Source organism: Patiria miniata, unplaced genomic scaffold (assembly GCF_015706575.1).
Source record: "Patiria miniata isolate m_02_andy unplaced genomic scaffold, ASM1570657v1 HiC_scaffold_15, whole genome shotgun sequence".
NCBI lineage: Eukaryota > Metazoa > Echinodermata > Asteroidea > Valvatida > Asterinidae > Patiria > Patiria miniata.
Genome location: NW_024037053.1, coordinates 4756155 through 4778096, shown reverse-complemented (window position 1 = coordinate 4778096; position 21942 = coordinate 4756155). Strand labels below are relative to the sequence as shown.

Here is a 21942-nt window from a genome sequence, read left to right as displayed (position 1 = left end):
TCTTTTGTTTTTAAGAAATTATATTATTTCAGTGTCAGGTGAACTCTTTATCATTGCTTTTTACTAGTGCCAGCAAATTTTTGATAAAATTTTAGTTTGAATTGTGAATATTTTAGATTCATATTTTGCAGTGCAATTTACGACAAAAATCTTCTTTGACTGTACCAGTTTTCCCACTGCTTTCTCGATCGACATTTTGTGTGCAGGGTTAACCCCTTGCTATAGTTGACCCAATGGTTTGTGGATGAGCTGTTTATCCATTTTTAATATTTATATCATCCTTTTTTTTGTAAAAAAGTATGCAATGTTACCCCTTGTACTTGTTTTAAAATGGTTTCTGTGATAAAAATGTATTACTATAATTGTCATTGTAGGAAAGAGTTTTCGGGGGGTTTTTGGTTATGGAATGAAAAATAATTTGTGCAAAGTTAACCCCTTGGAATTTTTAAACAAACTTAAAAGACCATTTTTTTTTAATGAATGGTGATATTGAAAGTTAGTATCAATTTGCTGGCAACGATTAACATTGCAAAACATTCCACAACAAACAAAATAAAAGGAATTTTTACTCACCTAGTTTTATAGCCATACGGATCAATGCTTTCTTTTATTTAACAGTCATATACAAAATGCATAATAATAATTAAGATTTACATCCAAATAGTTTATACAAAGCAAAATGCTGAGCAGCAAAATAAACAACCCAATACAACCCAATGCAATCGCACCACGTAAGTATATGTACAAATCTAAGGATTAAAAATTGTCATATAGAACCATTTTTACAGTAGATTGGTTTGAAATACAGTCCAATAGGTAACTGGTAAAGGTACAGTTCATTTAGGAGGGAGAGGTAGGGAGGGAGGGGTGGGGGGGAGGGGAGGGGGAGGGAAAACTGGGGAGGTTATAGTGTAACCTTCATATGTTGGAAGGCTGAGTTAAGGATACAGTACTTGCGACCGCTAGACACAGAACAACGTTTTAGCAGATTGAACCACGACACCTGCGGGTTGGTTACAGTTTTTAGCAACAGCCATCTTGCAGAATATTTCAATTGTTGAGACGACCTAACATAACTCGTAGTACTACAGTGTCTGGTTCATGCCAACTTCAGAAGAAAACAAGATGCCCAGTATTCAATAAGATGGTTTCTAATTGCATTCACCAAAATCTCCACTACATGTCACCCCCCAAAAAATATGGGTTTTTTTTTTACATTTTTAATTAAACTGACCTTTATATCAATACAGAGCAAATTATACAAAACTCATTTTCACCGGACTTCTGTTTGATAATATCCAAAACCAATTTTTTGTTTCTTCCATATTCACCGATAGTGATAATGGTACAAGGCGAAGGGCAAAGCAGGAACTAAGAAGCCCCCCCCCCCCCCCCCCCCCCCCCGGCCTGCATCCACCTTAAAACTTTCAAGGAGGTTTTACAAGTTTCTTTACGGATGTCTGTTAATCAGCGGTGACCAAATGAAGTGAATTGAGAAGTACCTTTCTTTGCAAAGAAGAATTATCTACCTCCTCACTAAATCAATCTTCTGTGATAACAATTTGTGCTATTTCCACTTCAACCCGTTTTCGTTAAAATGTCTTAAATCATATTGAGGAATAAAACAAATCTAGAAATCACAAAAGTAATAACATTCTGTATACTTATTTACAAAAGCTTTTTTGAAAGCTGTCACACACACGAAAAACAAAACAAGAAAACTGACAATTGAGCAGAATAAAATAGCAATATAAGGCCACATGGATACGAGGTTGTGCTTACTACGCATATATTCACAATGGCAGGGTACCAACAAATTTGAGTTCATTGATTACTTTGTGCATTTCTAGCTGGTAACCCAACGACACCATTCTGACATTTTTGCTTACAACATGAAGATAATTATTACACGGACCAAACTTTTACTGAAACAAGACAGGGCAGTTCAAATCAATTTGAATCTCGGACATTTTATGAATATTAAGATTAAAAGTGAGCACGTGTAGATGGCAGTGCACACTGCATATTCATAAATGCAAATTACAGGCAAATATTTGGACAATTGTTTTGAAAGTGATTGTTCTTAGCATGGGAAAAATAATGAAAGGACATTATTCTATACATCGAGCGCATGCATATACATGTATGTAAACTAAACAAAGATCAATGTTATTTAGCCAGCGTTACTTACAAGTCTTACAAGTGCAAAACTTAAAGTTTACAATTGTTTGATTAAATTACAATTTTAATTGGACAATTGCTGACAAAAGTGCTCCTTCTTGAACGGTATGATTAGGTGTCAGTGGTGACCAAATCTTTCTATGTAAATTGAAGGGAAAATGCTCGGGAACCAGTGCTATGTAAACACTATGCCATTGGATATTTTGAACTTGCCTCCATTCTTGTCTAGTTTCCCAGTCGTAAAGTAAATAACACTATCACATGGGTCCGAACCTCATAGGGTACCGGACTATTTTATGATAAACTAGCCAGTGCAGGATAGATATATTAAAAAGTGCACAGGTTACAAATAAAGTGGATGTATAGAGATTAAGAAAAGAATTTTCCACAAATCAAACTTAAACTGACCATATCAGATTTCATTCCATTAATAAATATTCGATTAATTATTAACGCCAATTCGATCAATAAACTGTAAACATATCAATACTTTGAGTACTTATAATAGATAATATATACACATTTTGTATTTACACAAATGCACCCTGATTAATTTGATATTTTGTCTTTTTTTCTTTCTTTTGTAGACAACCGTTTAATGAAATTCATGCAAATTTTTGGATACATGATGCACTTGGAACAATGCAAACTTGACATTCCTCTGGAACTTTTGCCCACAAAGTTTTTTTTGCAAACAAACTCATCACGCAAAAAAGGAGAGTACCGCGTTCCTCCTCTCTCAGCTGCAATCCAGTCAATTATTCAAATTCAAATCAGGGAACTGGCAGTCAAAACATGTTTCTTCTGCCAAAAGAGGGCGCAACAGTTGTGGTGGGAGGGTCAGGCCGAAACTAAGGCCGTTCAAATAACTAAAATAATTGAGACTGGCCTAAAATACAAAATCTGATTTTGAGGAGGTCACGAGTGACAAAATCCATTTTTGGTTTTTAACTTCACTTTTTTATTTTTAACTGACAGGCCACTATTAAAGCTATCGTCGCAGCGTCAATACTAGCAATAACACTATTTACAATTTTAGAATTCTGATAGATATTTCTGTACAGGCAGTAACCACAACATTAAATTTACACAAAACATTACACATACATTAAGGCTAGGAATGTTGAATGCGATTAAATATATCTCTATTTATGAAAATTGCCACTTTTATTTCATCATACACATGCGCTTTTTAAGATTTTTTTTCCACCATTTAAAACACGCAGGCAAAAAAGAAAAGCAATATGGAAACGAAAAAAAATTTTCTGTTCTATTTTCCTTTTGAAGACGAACGACCAGAGTCTTTGGATTTTTTGTCGGATTTCGACTTGTCCCATTTGCTCTTCTCTACTTTGGTCTTCTCCTGTTTGCCCTTGTCTTGCCGTGACTTGTCAGACATCAAATTATCTTCCGTTTTGCTCCGATCTAACTTGCCTTTCTCCTGCTTGGTTTTAGACTTCTCAGGAGCAGGACCATCTTCAGACTTGGATTTTGTTTTCTCCGACTTGGATTTTTCTCCTTTGGATTTTTCCGCTTTTGTAGGTTCGACAGCGACTGCTTCGGTGCTCTTGCCTTTTTCTGGCTTCTCTTTGACTTCCTGTTTGCCTTTCTCTGCAATTGTAGTGTCAACTTTTGATTTGTCAGTTTTAACGTTGTCATCCTTGGGCTGGTCTGGTACCTTGACTTTTTCTGAGACTTCAATGATATCTGGGATCGGTACGCAGTCTGTTCCCGAGTCAGCTCGATGTCTAGGCTGGATGGCAAAGAAGTCCGTCATTGGTCTCTCGTGTTCTGGAGACAGCGCTCGACGCAGCAGCGGTGAAGGAGGAGTATCCAGATTCTTCCCTCGCATGAATTTCTTGGGCTTGGCTTTCATTGGGGCTGTTAAGGTCGGGCTAGCCAGGCCATGAGCTGGGTAAGTCTGTGTCGTGTTGGAGCTTCCAGGAGAATGACCCATGTTTGTGACGATAGTGAGTGGACTCGGAGTCCTAACCGGTGATGTTGGGATTGGAGATGAACTCGGAGTCCTAGCCAAGGGGGACAGAGGGATGTGACCGACAGATTTCCTACGATGCCCGCTCTTGTGGAAAACTCTTGGCAGCTTGTGAGCAAGTCCCTGCAGAGAGCTGGGCCGCGAGGAGGAATATGAAGCCGACATTGAAGCTGGGGAATTGGGGCAGCTGGAACCAGACGAGGAACTCTGAGAGAGGTTGATAGGAGAGCTGACTGATGCCTCAAGAGGAGGGTGGAATATCGGCGGTGAACGAGGAGATTTCATCAAAGTTGGTGATCGCGGGGAAGCCTCGTTAGAAGATGGGGAACGATACGTCACCATGCTGCTACCGCGACCCCCAGACAGTGCCAGTGGGGAGACCTGATCAGCAGAACCCTTCCTTAGACTCGGCCGGCGATAGATGGAACTCCGACGTTTCCTGTCGATGGTGTCACGACGCTTGGATTTCTTGCGACGTCGTGCCATCTTACTTCCAGCTAGTGTGTGACGTCGGCTGCCAGTCTTAATGGTGGTGTTCTCTAACGGAACAACGCGTAGAATGACTTGGTTCTCATCACTTAACATGAGCTCAAGGATGTCGCGATGGATCAAACCTTCCACTGGGGTGTTGTTGATGTGAGTGATGAGATCCATCGGCCTCAGACCGGCTTCGTACGCTGGGCTCTGCTTCTCCACATTCTGAAAAAGGAAGTAAGAGTAAGTGATTGGTATTGGCATGGTTTTCTAGTTTACAGTAAGCTTTGCATTCAGATTTCCAAGTGAATGTTGAGTTGCGATTAAATATATCTCTATTTATGAAAATTGCCACTTTTATTTCATCATACACATGCGCTTTTATAAGATTTTTTTCCACCATTTAAAACATGCAGGCAAAAAAGAAAAGCAATATGGAAAAGAAAAAAAATTGTCTGTTCTATTTTCCTTTTGAAGACGAACGACCAGAGTCTTTGGATTTTTTGTCGGATTTGGATGGGCATGGTTTTCTAGTTTACAGTAAGCTTTGCATTCAGATTTCCAAGTGAATGTTGAGTTGCGTTTCTGCCGGTTGATATTGGAGGATACTCCACAGCTTATACCGTTAACCATTTTTACTCCTGGGTGGAGAGCAAGTTGGGTAAAGTGGCTTGCCCATGGACAGAACATATGGCCTGTAGCTGGATTTGAACCCCCGACCCTCTGCTCATGATTCACAAATCATAACAGGTCGTACTCCACTTACAATGCCAAGGTCCCCTAGCTTGTTAACCTTTCATCTTTAATATTGCTGAGCTCCTCAACTTACCGAGACCAAGTGATGGATGGTATAGACGTTACTCTCTCCCAGGTAGACCCGGATGGCTCTCATCTGGAATCCATACCTCCGTCGCCGTGGGAACTTCCTAATGACGATGGGTGGTTTGAGAGGTCCTGTTGCCGGGGAGAAGTCGCGGGATGGCGAGCCGTCTCGTGAGCTTGTGCCGTCCCTGGAGCTTGTGCTGGACTCACCGGGGGAGTTGAGAGGCGAGGGGACGTGAAGCTCATCACCTGGAGGAGACAATTAAGTGAAATTAAGCACTGACTTTCTTAACCCATTAGGGCCTCTACTACATTTCATTACATTTTATTAAATTGTATTACATTGTATCACATTGTATTACATTGTATTTCCCTGTTAAAAAAATAAAGCCGTACAGTGCCGGGTTGGTTTGGGGTGATACAGATGGGTTAAAGTATTTAGCTAAACAGGACTTTTTTTGTGAACAGCTGTGATCTAAATGTGTTTTGAGACTTTGCAAAGCGACGAGAACAAGTTTGGAAAAATTTAAAGCTTCATCATGTGACACATCTTTAAGGGAAGTTTGGCTCCGTGAAGAACCAGAGGTATTGACTCAACTGTCCTGTCGGTATCTTTGAATGGTACAAGATCTGTGACCAGAATGCCAAGTAAACATCTGTGGTTCTGCACAGAACAACCTCCCTATAGGTGGGCGCGGGCATCCAGGAATGTTTTACCTTGGCTTAACTAGTTCCCAGACCTATGATCTTGAAACTCAATGGCTCTTGAGTCTGGAGTGCTAAATGGTATCAATAGCAACCGATGAAAACTGGTGTGCAAAGGAATAAATGTTTTCATCGGATGACTTATGGTATATCTGGAAATGTCTCTCAAGGAATATACTTGACGCTGATAATGACATGATGACATACCTGTTGGGATAATGAGAGACAAGGTACCAGACGAGGCTGATTTGATCACCGGCCGTTGTCCTGCCTGATCCACGCTAGTCAAGCTCCCCTGACTACCAGAGCTACTGTTTCCATCTTTAGACAAGCTAGGTGACGAAGACTGTGGCTCGTTAGAGGATGATGATGTCCCTGAGGGACCATCTTCCTCTAAGGAGATGGAGAATCGGGGCAAGACGTCCTTCAATCCTGGCTTACGGGCAAGTCGGCGATGTGTACGTGGGGAGTAGTCTGGTGTCAGCTCATTTGAAGCATGTAGGGAATCCATGATGATCGGGTCACCAGACCTGTGACTGTGTCGTCTAAAGGAGGAGCAAAATAAGAATTTAAACGTAAATCTGGTCCAAATATGAGTTAAAATTTGTATTGATCTTCTAGAATGTTTGCGGGGAAATTGGTAAATGTTAATTTTTAACTTAAAAAATATACTGCTCAGACAAGTCTTCCTTTGAAAGCAGTTACTATTTCATTCTAAAATCAAGTCATACACTCTTGAAATGAATTTTGACTTCCCCCGTTACTTAATATAATAATAATAATAATAATAATAATAATTTGGGAATCTAATCATCCTTACTAAAGCTGGGATGCTAAATTGCGATGGACGCGGCTACAACGTGGTCGGGCCGCTGGCACGTAAAGGCGCCTATGGCTGCCAGCCACATCGACCCATATATGACCACGGAGCACAGCCTGAGATCGAAAGTGTTTGATTTTTTCCTGAGGGAGGAAAACCGGAGGGACCGGAGAAAAACCCTCGTGGCACAGGAGAGAACCAACGCACAACTCTACTCACATGTGCATAGCTGCCAACTTTTCAAAATCCCAATTAGTAATCAACCCGCGCGGTCATTTTCAACTTCTCGTTTTATCAAAAGCTTTACCAACATCGAGTACAGGTACATGGTTTACATGAACACATACATGTGCATACCCTTCTTGTTGTGAATAATAATGTACTGTAGGCCAAAAGATAATTTTAAAAAAATAAATAAATAAAAAAAAATAATAAAAAAAAATAAAATAAAGTTTTTTTTAAATTAATTTTGTTTTAATGTCTGTATTTGTTTGTTGAAGTCAAATAAATAATAACAACAATAACATGTGCGCATATTTTTTTTGAGATGCATGCTATCGATGTGTAGTTTCGAGTTCGTATCATGTTTTTACACACAATGATTTAGGGCCACCGTATGCAATAGAAATATCCCGCCAACATACCTTGCAAACGCATGCTGATTATCTTTTCTGTCCGTTGTGATAAACTCAAACTCTATTACCAATTATTCCAACCATACTCTTATTAAATTCCATGATTAAAATCTCGCACTGATGGGTCTCATTCGGGCAATAAGCGACTGAAAGTGCTCACGATCGTCACTGAAAAGTACTCACATACACGATACAGTACACACAACCACACATCCACGAGATGCACACAAATGACACACCATTGAAAAATATTTTTAGTCTGGTCCTAAAGTACTCCACTGCGCACACTGCATTGATGTCTATCAGGTGCTTGACTGCATTCTTATTAGACTTGTCACCAGTCCATCCATTATCGCGACATTTCGCCAGAAGTTTTTGGTCAAAAACGATACTTTACAAGTATTTTTTTTTCGTTAGGTAGAAAATGGGAAATTCGTAATGTTTTAGAGGCAAATCGTATTTTCATAATTTAACAAACAATTCGTAATAATTACGAAAAAATCGTACTAGTTGGCAGCTATGCATGTGATCCGCGGCCAGGCCGGGTCCGCGGCCAGGATTCGAACCGTGGTCACCTTGGTGAGAGGCGAGCGCTTTACGCACAAGCCACCCGTGCCACCCTAACTTGTGACCCGACTGGATTTGCTTGTGACTGACAAGTGATTTGACTTGTTGACTTTTGATTCGTTTGGCTATACTTTTGTGTCTTACCTGACAACAACAGGATGCTCGCCAGCTGGTAACTTCTCACTCTTGCTTCTGACTGGAACAGACGAATGTCCCCCGCTCTCCTTGTCATGGGATAACGGAGGCGACGCACCAAAGCTTGGTATAGGCATAGGGGCACTCAGGGAACGTTCCCGACGCTCTGAGTCATCCGAGGATTGTGATACGCTGCTGCATGAACGGTTGTAGCGCGGGGAGAACGTCGTGAAGTTGCCGATCTCTAACGTGTCTTCTTCTTCGTCTTCTTCTGAATCTAACTCGTGGTTGTATCGGTCGGAACGAGCTGAAAGGAGGAATGGTATCGACTTGAATTATTTCTTCAATTTAGGATTAAAGCCAGTTTGTACTGCATATGCAAAGCAAATTCAACGCCACCAAAAAATCAACATAATTTGCTAAAATTGTGTTGAAAACTGGCAACATCACAAATTCATGTTCTCCCCCTTAGGGTTCGTGTTATAAAAGTAGACGTCTAGGTAGCAAAATATTTCTTAAAATAAAACAAATTTCGACCCCACATTGCATGCATTCTTAAATTTAAGGCATGCTCATATTATGTCAACCCTACTATTCAAAAGAGGATTAAGCGCATGCAAACAACCTGCACATGGAGGTTGCTGGATTAAATTGAACAGCGCCCTCTATCGATCAAGATTATAGAGCCTTACTATCAAAGTAACTGGTGTCGTCCTCCCCCTCCAGTTGAGGAATAAACTCCGCCTTCTGTCGGAGCATGGAGCCCCAGTCCACACCGGCAAAGAAGATGTGCTCCTTGACTTCATGGCTGCCTCCCGTGCCAAGACGAAAGAATGGATTCTGCTGGAGGAGTTTGATAATGAGGTCCTGGGCGTCGTCAGGTAAGGCGTCTTCTCCCTCCGGCCAATCAATCTCAACTAGAGAAAAGAGGAAAGAGAGGTTGAGGTTAGAACCTGGCTAAATGGCTTGGTATACACTGAGTGAAGGTCGGGAACCAGATGGGCACTAAGGAACTCAGTGCTAATTTGAGTGTCTGGCTGGCTTGCGAGATTTACCCCAAGTGAAGGTGGAGCCAGCTGACTAAATTGTAAGGTTTCTTACTGAGTGAGACTTGGAACCAGACCAGTCATTTGAAAAAAAAAGGGAAGGCTTGTACAAAGTGAAGTTTGGGAACCAGACGAACCTTTCAGAAACTCAGGCCGTGTCCGAAGTACTTGACCAAGGCTTAAAATTGCACACGAGCCACTACCACAGACATGTGTGCAATTATATGCTGCAGCCAAGTCATTTGAGACATGGCCTGAGTGGCAAGGTTAACACCGGACTAAATCATGGGGTATACACCCAGTGAAGCTTGGGAGCTAGACTACATGACAGACGACAAACATTTTTTTACTTATGATATACCATATTATCATTTTGGTCTTCTATCACTGTTTTTTTTGTATAGCTATTGCCAGACAAATTATTCTTTATCTCTACTCACCATTGATAGCTTGGGTGAACAATTCTTCCGCAGTAGCGCCAAAGAACGGCGGACAACCGACCAAGAACTCAAACAGGACGACTCCCATAGACCACCAGTCGACTGGTTTCCCGTAGCCTTGTCTCAGGATGACTTCCGGTGCGATGTACTGTGGCGTCCCACAGACCTGCTGGTCAATGAAGAGTTTGGTGTCGTGGTCGACGCTGCCCTCATACAAATTTGTAGTCACTGTCAAACAAAAAGGAAAACAAAAAATTATGAAGAACTGTTTCCAGGCAAATGTCCACAATGTTTTCTGTGAAAGTTACTGTTTGGAGAATTTCTTGAACTTGGGACATTTCATTTTGGACATGTTCCATTTTGGACATGTTCCATTTTGGACATGTTCCATTTTGGACATGTTCCATTTTGGACATGCTCCATTTTGGACATGCTCCATTTGGACATGCTCCCTTTTGGACATGCTCCAATTTTGGACATGCTCCAATTTCGGACATGCTTCATTATGGACATGCTCCAATTTGGACATGCTCCATTTTGGACAAGCGGTATTCAAAGCAAGTTCCTTGCTGGAATGGGCTTTCGTAAAATTAATTAGCATGCTTACACATAGGTGAATGTTCTTGTGTGCGTTCCCAGGATGTTTCGAAAAATGATGCCTTGTGGAGACCCGGGTATAATACGGAACAGAAGATTGTAAAGGTCTCCACAAGGCAACTTCTAAAGGTGAATAGGTCTCCATAAGGATTTCACGAAATAGCTATATGGATTTTACTCAAAAACTAGGAATTTCCAAAGTATACTTATCCGTCGCAAAGTATTTTATGTAAGGGCTATTTGGTCGGAATTTCAACCCAGGAAAGTAATTCTAGTTAAAATAGGAGCATTTTGAAAAATAGCTTTCGACCCTCTCACGATTTTGTATACTAGAACAAAGTGATGTCTCCACAAGGATACAAATTTGAGCATGGGTGTTCCAAGTGGGTAAAGCTTGTTGGGAATACTAATTTGGTTAGTTCTGTTCATTTGTTATCATTTTTAATAAATCTTTGTAAAATAGATGAAATTTAATAAACTTACAGCTCATGAGTCCGATCTTGGAGAGACCAAAATCTGTCAGCTTGATGTGGCCAGTAGACGTAATAAGCAAACTAAGGGGGGAAAAAATGATAGATTATAAATATAAATAGTTCTCACTGTTTTTTTCCTGTTTTGTTAATGATGAACCTCATCATTACTGTTTGTTTTATTCATCTCACAAATTTACCCAGATATTTGTAAAAAATGTAATTCTTACTTGTCTGGCTTGATATCACGATGTACGATGCCGTAACTATGGAGATACTCCACCGCCAAGATGGCTTCTCCAAAGTAAAGCCTGAAACGGTTAAAAAAAGGGTAACAGTACAATAAAGAGAAAAATGCTAAGGACTCCATTCACAAATGCCTATTAACGTCTAAAATATGGACTGGCTAGGAAGTTAACCAGCCTGATTCGCTGGTATGCATTTTCAATGTCAACACATGGACACCAATGGAACCAGTGAAATATGAAATGCTAGTATAGAAAGCAAAACATCTGGGAAAAAAGTTGCTATTACGAGAAGATTAGACAAGATTTCAAATCTTACTTGGCCATTTCAAAGGGTAGTGGACCGATGTTTTTCAGGAGTGTAGCGACGTCCCCTCCCTCCACATACTCCATGACCATGCACAGGTGTTTCTGTGAGGGAATTAAATAAAAATGATGTTTTCAATGTAAAAATTAGACATTTTATTTTCAGTCTGCTTTTATTTGTACTCTTTAAAGAAGGTTGTCCTGTTAAGAAAAATGAGAACACTACATTAGATTGATACACTCGGCTAAACACTTCCTAAAATCCTAAAATCCCCGTTTATTCACCCCTTCCCTTCTTGTTTGCTATTCTATCTCATTAACAGTAACCGCCCTGAATCCTTCAAAATCCTCTTTGCCAAAGTGGAGGAATTTGCAGGATGGAGGTTACATAGCAAAAGTGTGTTACTGATTTCGTAGGATGCACTTTGTCAAGGTCTTGGGCCGGACCTTGTGTTGTTTTTGCTCAGCCATGCATAAATATAGGCCTGGATTATGCTTGAAATCCTCCGCACTGCTCCAGGATGTCACTGGCCAAGCCTCAACATATTAACAGTCACTGCCGCAGGATTTTGCAGGATTCAGGCAGTGGTCACCCCTCCACGGACCATATTCAAGAAATAATGGAGGAATTTGCCGGATTGAAGCTATATACTATATTTTCCCATGAGGCCAATTGGAGAATTTTGCAGGATTGAGGCTACATCCTAGCAAAAAGGCCTAGGGAGTTAGGGTTAATTACTGAGCGCAGTCCTACCTTAGTTTCAAAGCTGCAGAACATGCTGACCACGAACGGATTCTCAGCAAACGTCAGGATATCCCTCTCATTGAAGACTTGATCCACCTGGTTGCGAAGGGCTAGGTTGTGCTTCCAGAGCTTCTTCATGGCAAACCGCTGCTGCGTAGGCTTGTATCGGACTAAGTAGACAGCACTGCAAGATGAAGCGGAATGAAGGAATGAACCAAACAACATGAACAAAGGTCGATATTCAAATTTTGGTCACAAATTTCTCTAAAGAGAAAACCCAGAGATCAGATATTGATGCATACCTGCCAACATTGAAAAGTCAGAAAGAGGAACAGGGTGCCTACGCATCACACACGGTGAGCGGCGAAGGCGCGCGTGCGCGCTAATGGGTTGGGTCCAGGGGTAATCATACTAAGTACATGTACATGTACATGTGCCTAGTAAAATGTTACATGATATCCAGAAGCAGACCCAACAGACACTAGGCCTAATCTTATTTATTGGATAATTTTCTGAATTTTCCAGCCGGTTTTTGCTGATCAAAAATTTTTACAATTTAAGAATAAATGACTGCTGACTTACATGCTTCACAGTTTAATCACATGTAGATATTCAGTCACAGTAATACATTTTACATGTACATGTACACTGTACAAGCAGTGACAAGTACAATTTTATTTGGAAAAGTTCGTACATCATTGTACGGTGTGCATAGGCCTGTTGCAATACACATTTTTAAATTTTTCACGATATTCCTCTCGGAATTTTTGACCATATCGCTGCTTTTTCTCAATCAGTGTATCATCCTCCTGGTCCATGTTGCAGTTGAAATGCTCATACAAAAACGTTGACAAAAAAAGTGCGACTCAGCACGGTCAAAATATCAACGAAAAACCACCGAAGACTATGAAGAAACAACGTGTGTGGAAAACAAACATGGCATCAATACGTCCACCGCGCCGTGCCTGGCCCGCGCTTAATTCAGTAAGCACGCAAGAGAGGCAGTACACCAGACGGATGACGTAGCGGGTCTCAGTATTGGCTGCGGCTAGGTTGTGGCTGATCGCACAAGCCTGTGCGCGCAAACGGCTGCAGCCGCAGCCAATTCGGACATGGTCTGTTTGATGACGTTTGAGTCTGGTTTACGTCCCTTTCGTCGTACATAAGAGCGAGGCGGATTTTATACCATTATGGTAGCGGCAATAGCACCCTCAATACAATAAAACATTTTTCTCGGACAAGTGTGCGACGGCGCGGGGCATTTTTTTAATTTGTTTATTTATTTTTGGTATTATTTCTTCTCTCGCAACTCGGAAAATCGGGACGTTCCGATTTTCGGGCACTTTTTATCTCCAAAATCAGAACAGTTCCGCCTAAATCGGAACAGTTGGCAGGTATGGATATGGTAGAAGCAAGGCCTGAATAGAAAACTTCAAACAGTTTTTGGAGAACACAGAATTACAAAGTTTGACATTCAGCTGGTCTTGTTAAAGAACATTTTTAAAGAAAATAGAACACAAAATCAGCTACAGAGATATGGCAAGGTAGAAGCAATACCTAAAATAGAATAACTAGATGAAACAATTTTCTGAAAGGCTTTTGGAAAGACTCTTTCAGAATTGAACCATTTAGACCCTCTAACATTTTTAATATAGTATATTTCATGTCAATCCCGGGTAGTATTACTATTAGCTTGCAGTAGTTTTGTTCATTTCTCAAAAGTTTTCTCAGAACAGATTTGCAAAACGTGACATTTAGCTTTGCTTCAGGGAAATGGAAAAGCGAAAAATAGAAACGGAAACAGGGTTAAACAGGTGGGTCAGACCCCAGACAGGGGATCCCGTAAGCTAGCCCTAGGGGTATCAGTGACCCCCTTCAGCAAAGATGGAGGGGGAAGGGTACGGCTTGGGGGTCTTATCACGAGACCCCAGGTGAGTTACTAAGCCGTACATACCCCACCGGTTAAAACTTTTAATATCATAACCTTACCCCCCACCCTTCTGTCATTTGTAGTTTCCCCTGACTCAATCCAGTCGATCAAAATCATATGGAATTGAATTCTGCATTTGGATTTGATTTAAAATATCGATGTCTGATTCAGATACTTCAGAAAAGCATTTAGAGAATTTTGCAGTCTGGAGTAGGTTTGCAGAAAATATTGCTGAGTAACTATTCTCACCAAGGAAATATCCAGCAGGTTGGGAACCGGCCAAAGCAACACACAGCACATGACATTTTGGTTGGTACCCAATGCGGTTAGCATATCTTCCTTGTGGTGAGCAAATTGGCCTTTGCCTATGGTAACGATTCATACTTATGCTGCACCCAATTTACCTGGCTACGGCTTACCATAGACACATGTATTACTGTTAGCCGTAGCCACGTGATTCAGATACTGCCCATCTGTTATTAATGGCTTACCCATAAGCACCATTGCTGATAATCTTGATATTCTCAAAGTCACTCTCCTCGGGATCCTTGAAACTGCTTCGTCTTCTCTCCCTGTCACCCTGTCATGAATAATCAAAACAGATGAGTGCCCTCTTTCGTCTCAATCTTCAAGGATCTCAAGTTCTATGCAATTGACTCTCGTAAATACAAACACTGTTAATACAAATTCTGGTTATTACAAACAAAAAGCCTTTGTCCCGACTGAATTTATGTGCGCAATGAATGCGACCATTGGTCCTCTTAATACAAAATTGTGATATAACAAACATTTTGGCTAGGCCCAGCTGAGTTTGTATTAACGGGAGTCGTCTATAGACGAATCCGGGCACAATATTAACTGTACACTCGTGCGTCCTTCGATGAAGAAACCATTGTGCATGCTATTGTACAAAGCAACTGCCCGACGGATTATCTGAACAATAGCTAGCACAATGCATTCACCATTGAAGGGGGCCTTCATGATAGAATTAATAAGTGTGCCCAGATTGGTCTATACAGAGTACAGAAAATAAGAAAATAAACTTATTTTCAGCAATTTTTGGCACACTGCCTGAAAGGAATTTTAAAAAGTCTGTAGCCAGGCTAATGATGTGAGATTTGCAGGAGATTATAGTTCTGCTTGTGTAGCAGTAATCAGAATATTTGCTTTAACAACATTTCTTTTAAATTAAAATGCACACTTGGGTACAACCTTGCAGGTGACAAGGCCATTATGTAACCTCTGGCACGTGCAATTTCAGATTATATTCGAGTTGGTTTGGCATTTAGAGAGTAGAGAGTAAAGTCTGTCATGAGCCAATGTGGCCCATCAGGCCGGCGTTTATCTCCGGTTTCAGTAGCATGAAACGACTGAGAATATTTCTACTCCCCCTGGATGGGATGCTAGTCCATCACAGGTTACTCCCCAGCTAATGCCAGTACCCATTTATACTCCTGGGTGGAGAGAGGCAAGTAGGGTTGAAATGGCTTGCCCAAGGACACAACATATGGCCAGCAGCTGGTTTCGAACCCCTGACCCTCTGATTATGAGACACAAATCCTAACCACTAGGCCACACTCCTGGCAATTTCCTACTACTCCCCCCCCCCCCAAATCAACTAGCCTCTCTTAACAAGACAACTCACTGTTTCATCTGCTTCATCCTCTTCCTGATGATGCTGATGCTGTTGTGACCCTTGTTGATCATCGTACACCATGACATCATAGAAATCAGCCAGCGGGTCTCTGGTTAACCCCAACTGGCCAATGATGTACTTGGGTAGCTCCGTGGTGATTGACCCGCCAACATTCTTGACTTGACCTTCAGCCTCTTCCAAGATGTGGTAGAATTCTTCTGGGTTAAATTCCTAGAAAAAATGCAGAAAGGAGAAACCAAGACTGAATATTTCAGGGTCAAATTCTTGGTAATTTGTTGATAAAACAAGGACAGAATGACAGGCAGCTACACAAATCATCAATGGCTGGGGGCCAGTGCAGTCAACTGTCCCCTTCAAAATAAAGGTGCCTTTTTATTTCAGTAACTCTTAAAAATAAAAGACTTTTGAATGTCTCTTTGTGTTCTCATCCTAATTCAAACCATACTTCTGTATCAAAGACTTTTTTCAAAGAAAGGTTAACAAGTTTGATTGCAGAGTACTCACCAGGCATTCTAGTAGTCTACCCGGCCTGGCGATGATCATGAGAAGTTCCCTCTCTACTCTAGCAAAGGCCTGGGCCGAAGCATCAGACCGTCGCTCCGCCTGAAAAAAATGAAATGCACGAAAAGAAACAAATATTATTAAGATGCATGTGGAGTTTTTGTGGTACAGGGGAGAAGTAACAGTTATCTTGCATAGTTGGCAAGCCTGAACAAGGCTTGATTTTCATGTTAAAAGACAAATTGAAATTGTGTTTATTTCAAAAGGTTGAAGTCACAAATTTTACAAGAACATTGCCTTGCATTGTTAATATTATGCTCATGCTTGGCCTGCTAAAACGGAACAACAAACATTAGCGTTTTACTTTGTCAAAATGTGACTTACAATGAAGCTTTTCTGGGATTTAACATGATGATCAGCATTATGAAAACAAATCGACCACAAGTTGTAGAAAGCACTAGAAATCTTTAATCACTGGGTCCAGCGGTCCAATGAGCTATTCAATTACAAATTTTTTCTGCAGCATTTCTGGAGCTGCCCTCACTGGTCTCTGGACTTAACAATCCATTTTTTTCCTTCTAATCTTTCAATCATAACTTCTACTCCCTTCCCCCTTCCCCTTCCTGAGACCGCGCTACTTGGTCAAACTCACATCCTCAGATAACACCTTGAGCTTATTGGCCATCTCAGAGAGGTAGACATGAGACAGAAGATCAGCCTGCGACTTCTCAAGACAGTCCCTAGCCAGCTCGATGGCATGATGCACTAGGAACATGTAGATGGCGTCGCTGGCTTCCATCTGGTCCGAGGAATGCTTGTTAATGAATTCCTGGATGTGAAGAAACACAAATTTGACATCATGAACTACATGACACTAAGCAAAAATGCTCATTGATATTTCTATAAAATATAAAACTCTGGTCCACTTTGCCAAGGGAATTTGAATAAAAATCTCCTTTTTTTGTCAGGTTGTGCATTGAATTTTATGTGACACTTTGAACACTGTCAAATTCTACAAAGACAGATGAGCTTTTTCCGTAACTACTTGGCCAAAATCTCTGACCTAAACACTGACATATGGCTCTTTTGCCTTGTCAACTTCCTGCAAAAATAAAATGCTCAATCACAATCAAACAATTCACTGGTCCACATCTCGGTGCAATCAATCAATGTACACTCCAGAGTTACAGTTACCGGTGAAATTTTACGTTGGTATGTCATTGGGCACAGAGTTTATTCAGCTGGTCCACAGCATACAAAAGTAAACACGCATTGGCTGCCAAATCACCCCCAGCCGGGGTACCAGTTGTTCATTTGTAACCAAAACATTGTCGAGGAAACCCAGTGCATGATGGGTACTTACCGCCATGATCCAAATAACATAATCCATGCATCAGATGTATGCAAATGGTGAAACCAGGTCACAAGTCAAACAGAATCTATCCAATAAGACCTCAGAGAAATAACTCAGTTGGATAGGACAGCAGGTATGAGTAAAATCCCCTTGAAAGTTTTCACCAGGAAATGAAGCAAGTACGAGGGGGCCAAGACGGGCCCAGTGCGTGCCTACCTTCAACTTCTTCTCCATCTGTTCCTTGGCCTTGGGGAATCGTTCCTTGTACAGACTGTTCATGATCATCAATTCACTATCCGAGTTACTCATCAGAGGGCTGCTTGCTCCGCTGTCAAAAAAAAAAAAAAAAAAAAAAAAAAAGGTACAGTCAGAGTTGTGACAGGCTTCCTACAAACTTTCCCGACCCTAAAAAATCCACGTTTCTTTGCCCTGGTTTTTATGACCCTCATTTTGAAACATATTTTTGGAGCATGTTTAGTCATGCTGTTAATATCATGACTTTTTGGCATGATCCCTAAAACAACCAGTAAGGGGGAAAAAAGGAATAAAAATACATGTTGAGTTGTACAGGCACGAACTACACGCTGAATCAGTACCTATAGATTTGGGTGTTAGTAATGGTGGAGAGTTTCTTAGTTATATGTACAAGTCTATGGATTACAAACACAAGTTAGAAACTGTATTAGTGGCTACTTCAGACCAATCTGGGCACACTTGTAATTCTATCATGAAGGCCCCCTTCAATGGGGAAAGCATTGTGCTAGCTATTGTTCAGATAATCACGAGGCAATTACTTTGTACAATAGCATGTACAATGGTTTCTCCATTGAAGGGGGCCTCATGAATGTGTAGTTATCATGTGAATAGATTTGTCTAAACACAGACATGTCAATAATTTGTTAGCGTCTTAAAATGTACTGTATTCTCATATGCCACTATTTTAACCACACATACATGAACATGCATAATTTTCTACCATAATAATACAAATAATGTGGACTCCATACAGCAACCACTGAAGTCTAAAATTTGTCTCAGAAAATTTGTCTCAGAAAATTTGTCTAAGGAAATTTGTCTCAGAAAATTTGTCTCTGAAACCATTTGATTATGTTTTACCCCCAATATAATTACTACATTTTGGGGGGTGGGGGGGTTCAATCAAAATATCGAAAGGGAATATTTCCTCTTAACATTCCACTTGTGTTGTAATTTTGCACCAATGGCTCCCTTTAAATTGAAGTTTGCTCTCGAGCTTGCATTGAAATTGTGGCATACATGTATGTGATTGATCACAAATAGCAATTGATGGATTAAAATTTTAATTCTGCAACGGAAAACCTTCCAAGGGCCTCCCAGCCATGACAGGAAAGCCATTAAACTAGCGCCGACGACACGACAGCGAAGTCCAATAAATTGCAAATGAGATTTAAAGCCTTCAAATGGAAAATTGACGTCTATGAATCTGAATTCTTAGGGGGAGGGGAATGGCAAGACTGAGCAATCGAGTGAGGAGACTTTTCCAACTATTATTAGCTCGAATTTGGGAAAATAAAAGCGCGTCCAAGCCTTTGCAAGACATCGCAAAGGTGTTTGTCTCGGGGGCATTTGAGATGATAGTCGCAGGAGATTTCCGTTTCCCGCAGACATCACTAATCAAAAGAAGATTACGGAAAGGAGAGAATCCAAGCAATAAAATGGAATCGTGGATGTCTAATAACTCCTCTTATAAGAATGTGTCTGCATGAAACTGTCAGGTCAGGCCATATGGTTACTTAATAAGAACAATTTGCTTGAGGTTATGCAGAAAATGTAAAAAAATAAAAATGTATCTGAACTGCAACGGATGGGAAACCAATAAGAGATATACATAAAAGCAATAAATGGTCAATTTCCTGACACATTTTTAAAAAGCTTGAGAGAACGTTTTTGCATAATTTTTAATTCATCAACTGATAGGTACGTGCACATGTTTTGTCTCTTTTACTTTATTTAAATCGTTTTCTAATTTTAAAATTGCGTCAATTTTTTTTGTTATCGTCAAGACGGCCCATGCAGTGCGCACACTCACATCACTTTACAACGCTACACCTAATATACACATTACACATTGACTACACAAAATGTATTTCAAAAATTAAAAAAAACATAATCAACACAAAATCCTGGTGACTTTCACTACCACGAACATTAATTTTTCTGATGAGGCTTACATAATTGTTTTGGCAGGTATCTCATGGATATCATGCAGGCACAGCCATGACAGACTGGGCATTGACAAGCCAGCATGCAATGATCAAAGCAAATAAAGAGAAAGAAAAATAAATAAAGTAACGGTGAAATTTCTAGAGATTTATGGACACTACACTAACTACAATCTTTCTGATGTAAAAATTGATGCTTGAATGTACCGTATTTTGTGTACTACATGTGTATGTAAATTTCCATTGCAGTACAAAAAAACAAACTATGTTGATGAAGGTCAAAATGTCACAGCAAACAGTACATGTACCCCTAAAATCCCTTAAGAAAATCTTTAAAATATCACAGCGTGATTTGCAACTATTTGTAGCTGATAAAGCAGTGCATGTGAAACATTTAATCTCTCACGATATGAAAAAAATTTAAAAGTACAGTCCGAGGTCCAAACATCTGAACTCTGGATCTGATATTGTGAGCTAGCCAAGAGTATCATCACATGTGACACCACATGAGAACAAAAACAAAGAAATTGCAAGAGTGCTACTTTACTTTTCCCAAGAAAAAACACTGATAAAAACACAGTTTGCAATCTCCGTAATAGTGCTTAAAAAAGCAATGTACTTTAACACGAACCCTTATCGAACCTATTAATACATTCTTGTAATAACTTGCTTCAAAGATACACCTGACAAAACTTATACAGTTTTTTTTTTGTAATTTCACAAACGGACATCTCAGCCAAACTTTTGACAGACAAGAGGGAAAAAACCCTCTGTTTTCTATCACAGAAAATGTCATGCATTGGGTATTACTTGTACTTTATGTTTATGTTTTCACTTAACATTTTTTTTCTTCGGATTGTGGCAATTCTATATCCAGCCCAAATTTCTTTGTTTTTTTATTGGGTCTTTAAATTCAGGAATACGCATCGTAGACGGAAGAATACTGTCGCCAAATATCCATTTCTTAATCACAAGCCAGAGCAGGTGCAAGTCCTGTTGCCGAGCAAACTAAACGTGAGGTGAACAAAAGTACAAAACTTGGAGGGGTGTGTGTGTGCGTGGGGGGGGGGGGGGTGTGTGTTCCTCAGGTCAGCGCACTTTGCAGGCTCTCACAGGCTCTCAGCCTTCTCAATAGATCATGTCCCGGGTGTCTTCAAATTACTGTTCTATCCTGCATGTCTAGCTCTTTAATAATGTGTGGTTTCAACATGTTTACCATGAGAGAGATGCTTAGGTGTTAGTTTCACAAGACAGTTGCCTGTAAGCCTAGTATCACAGTTGACATGATCGATTTCCCCAGTCGACACTTTAAGGAGGGGCAGGGCTTAAACAACAGCAGTGCGCCTGGACTCGGGTCCACATTTAAATAGGTATGATTGGTTGCCCGAAGTCAGGTTATATCATAAGGTCAGGTTGTATCATCGCAAATGTGTATCATGCTAGCTTTTAGCCGAGGTAAAAGTCAGCTGACCCAACTGTTTGTATGTCCGTGTCAGCAACAAAAACGAAACTAATCTCAATCACCCAATCTAACTTTGCACCACAGAGGTCCACATTTTGCATTGCTGTTGTGGATTACTTTTTTAAAGAAAAACTTGTAATTGTAATTTAAACTGCAAACAAAAGCAACACAATTGCAAAGTGAATCATGCATCTGAAAAACTTGAGGGTAGATGAGTCACTTGAATGTTTCAAGAATAAAGAGTGAGTTAAGCCCGTCGTCGCTGTGGATCGATTTTGCCTTCTCAAATTTCAGAATTAACCTCTGTCAGTTGATAAAACATATGAATCACATTATTCATTATTTATTAACTCAGACAACCAATTAAGAAACACAACCAATTGAGGTTTGAAAGAAAAAGCCATGAGTCAGAACTACCTAGATGACTAACGACCATCTCAACATGGGGATCAAATTCTGAAATTGCAAATTTATTTTCAGATTTTAATTCTGAAGCTTGCATCCCGAATATTTGCTTAAAGAAATGATAGTCCAAGGAACACACTCACATCACCTGCTGCTAGTCAGGTTTATACATGTGCAACAGATTAAAATACAATAAAGATGAGTCCGCAGCATGGCTTGTTATTTGAAACGATGATGGAAATGTCAAACGT

The 21942-nt window shown here is 40.3% G+C and overlaps 1 protein-coding gene across 2 annotated transcripts in view; it reads right to left on the bottom strand.

Moving 5' to 3' along the window:
* Window positions 1-577: 577 nt before the first annotated feature.
* LOC119722528 (microtubule-associated serine/threonine-protein kinase 3-like) overlaps window positions 578-21942 on the bottom strand; it is a 39611-nt gene continuing 18246 nt past the window's right edge. For both annotated transcript variants that reach the window (XM_038192699.1, XM_038192700.1), the window contains exons 7-21: window positions 17840-17951; window positions 16922-17098; window positions 16273-16371; window positions 15757-15978; window positions 14603-14691; window positions 12191-12365; window positions 11450-11541; window positions 11116-11196; window positions 10899-10969; window positions 9819-10046; window positions 9025-9249; window positions 8342-8639; window positions 6383-6720; window positions 5478-5719; window positions 578-4873 (exon numbers count right to left, since the gene is read on the bottom strand). In XM_038192699.1, the coding sequence (XP_038048627.1) occupies window positions 3452-4873; window positions 5478-5719; window positions 6383-6720; window positions 8342-8639; window positions 9025-9249; window positions 9819-10046; window positions 10899-10969; window positions 11116-11196; window positions 11450-11541; window positions 12191-12365; window positions 14603-14691; window positions 15757-15978; window positions 16273-16371; window positions 16922-17098; window positions 17840-17951 (3871 nt within the window). In that variant the 3' untranslated portion in view covers window positions 578-3451. The remainder of the gene's footprint in view (window positions 4874-5477; window positions 5720-6382; window positions 6721-8341; window positions 8640-9024; window positions 9250-9818; window positions 10047-10898; window positions 10970-11115; window positions 11197-11449; window positions 11542-12190; window positions 12366-14602; window positions 14692-15756; window positions 15979-16272; window positions 16372-16921; window positions 17099-17839; window positions 17952-21942) is intronic.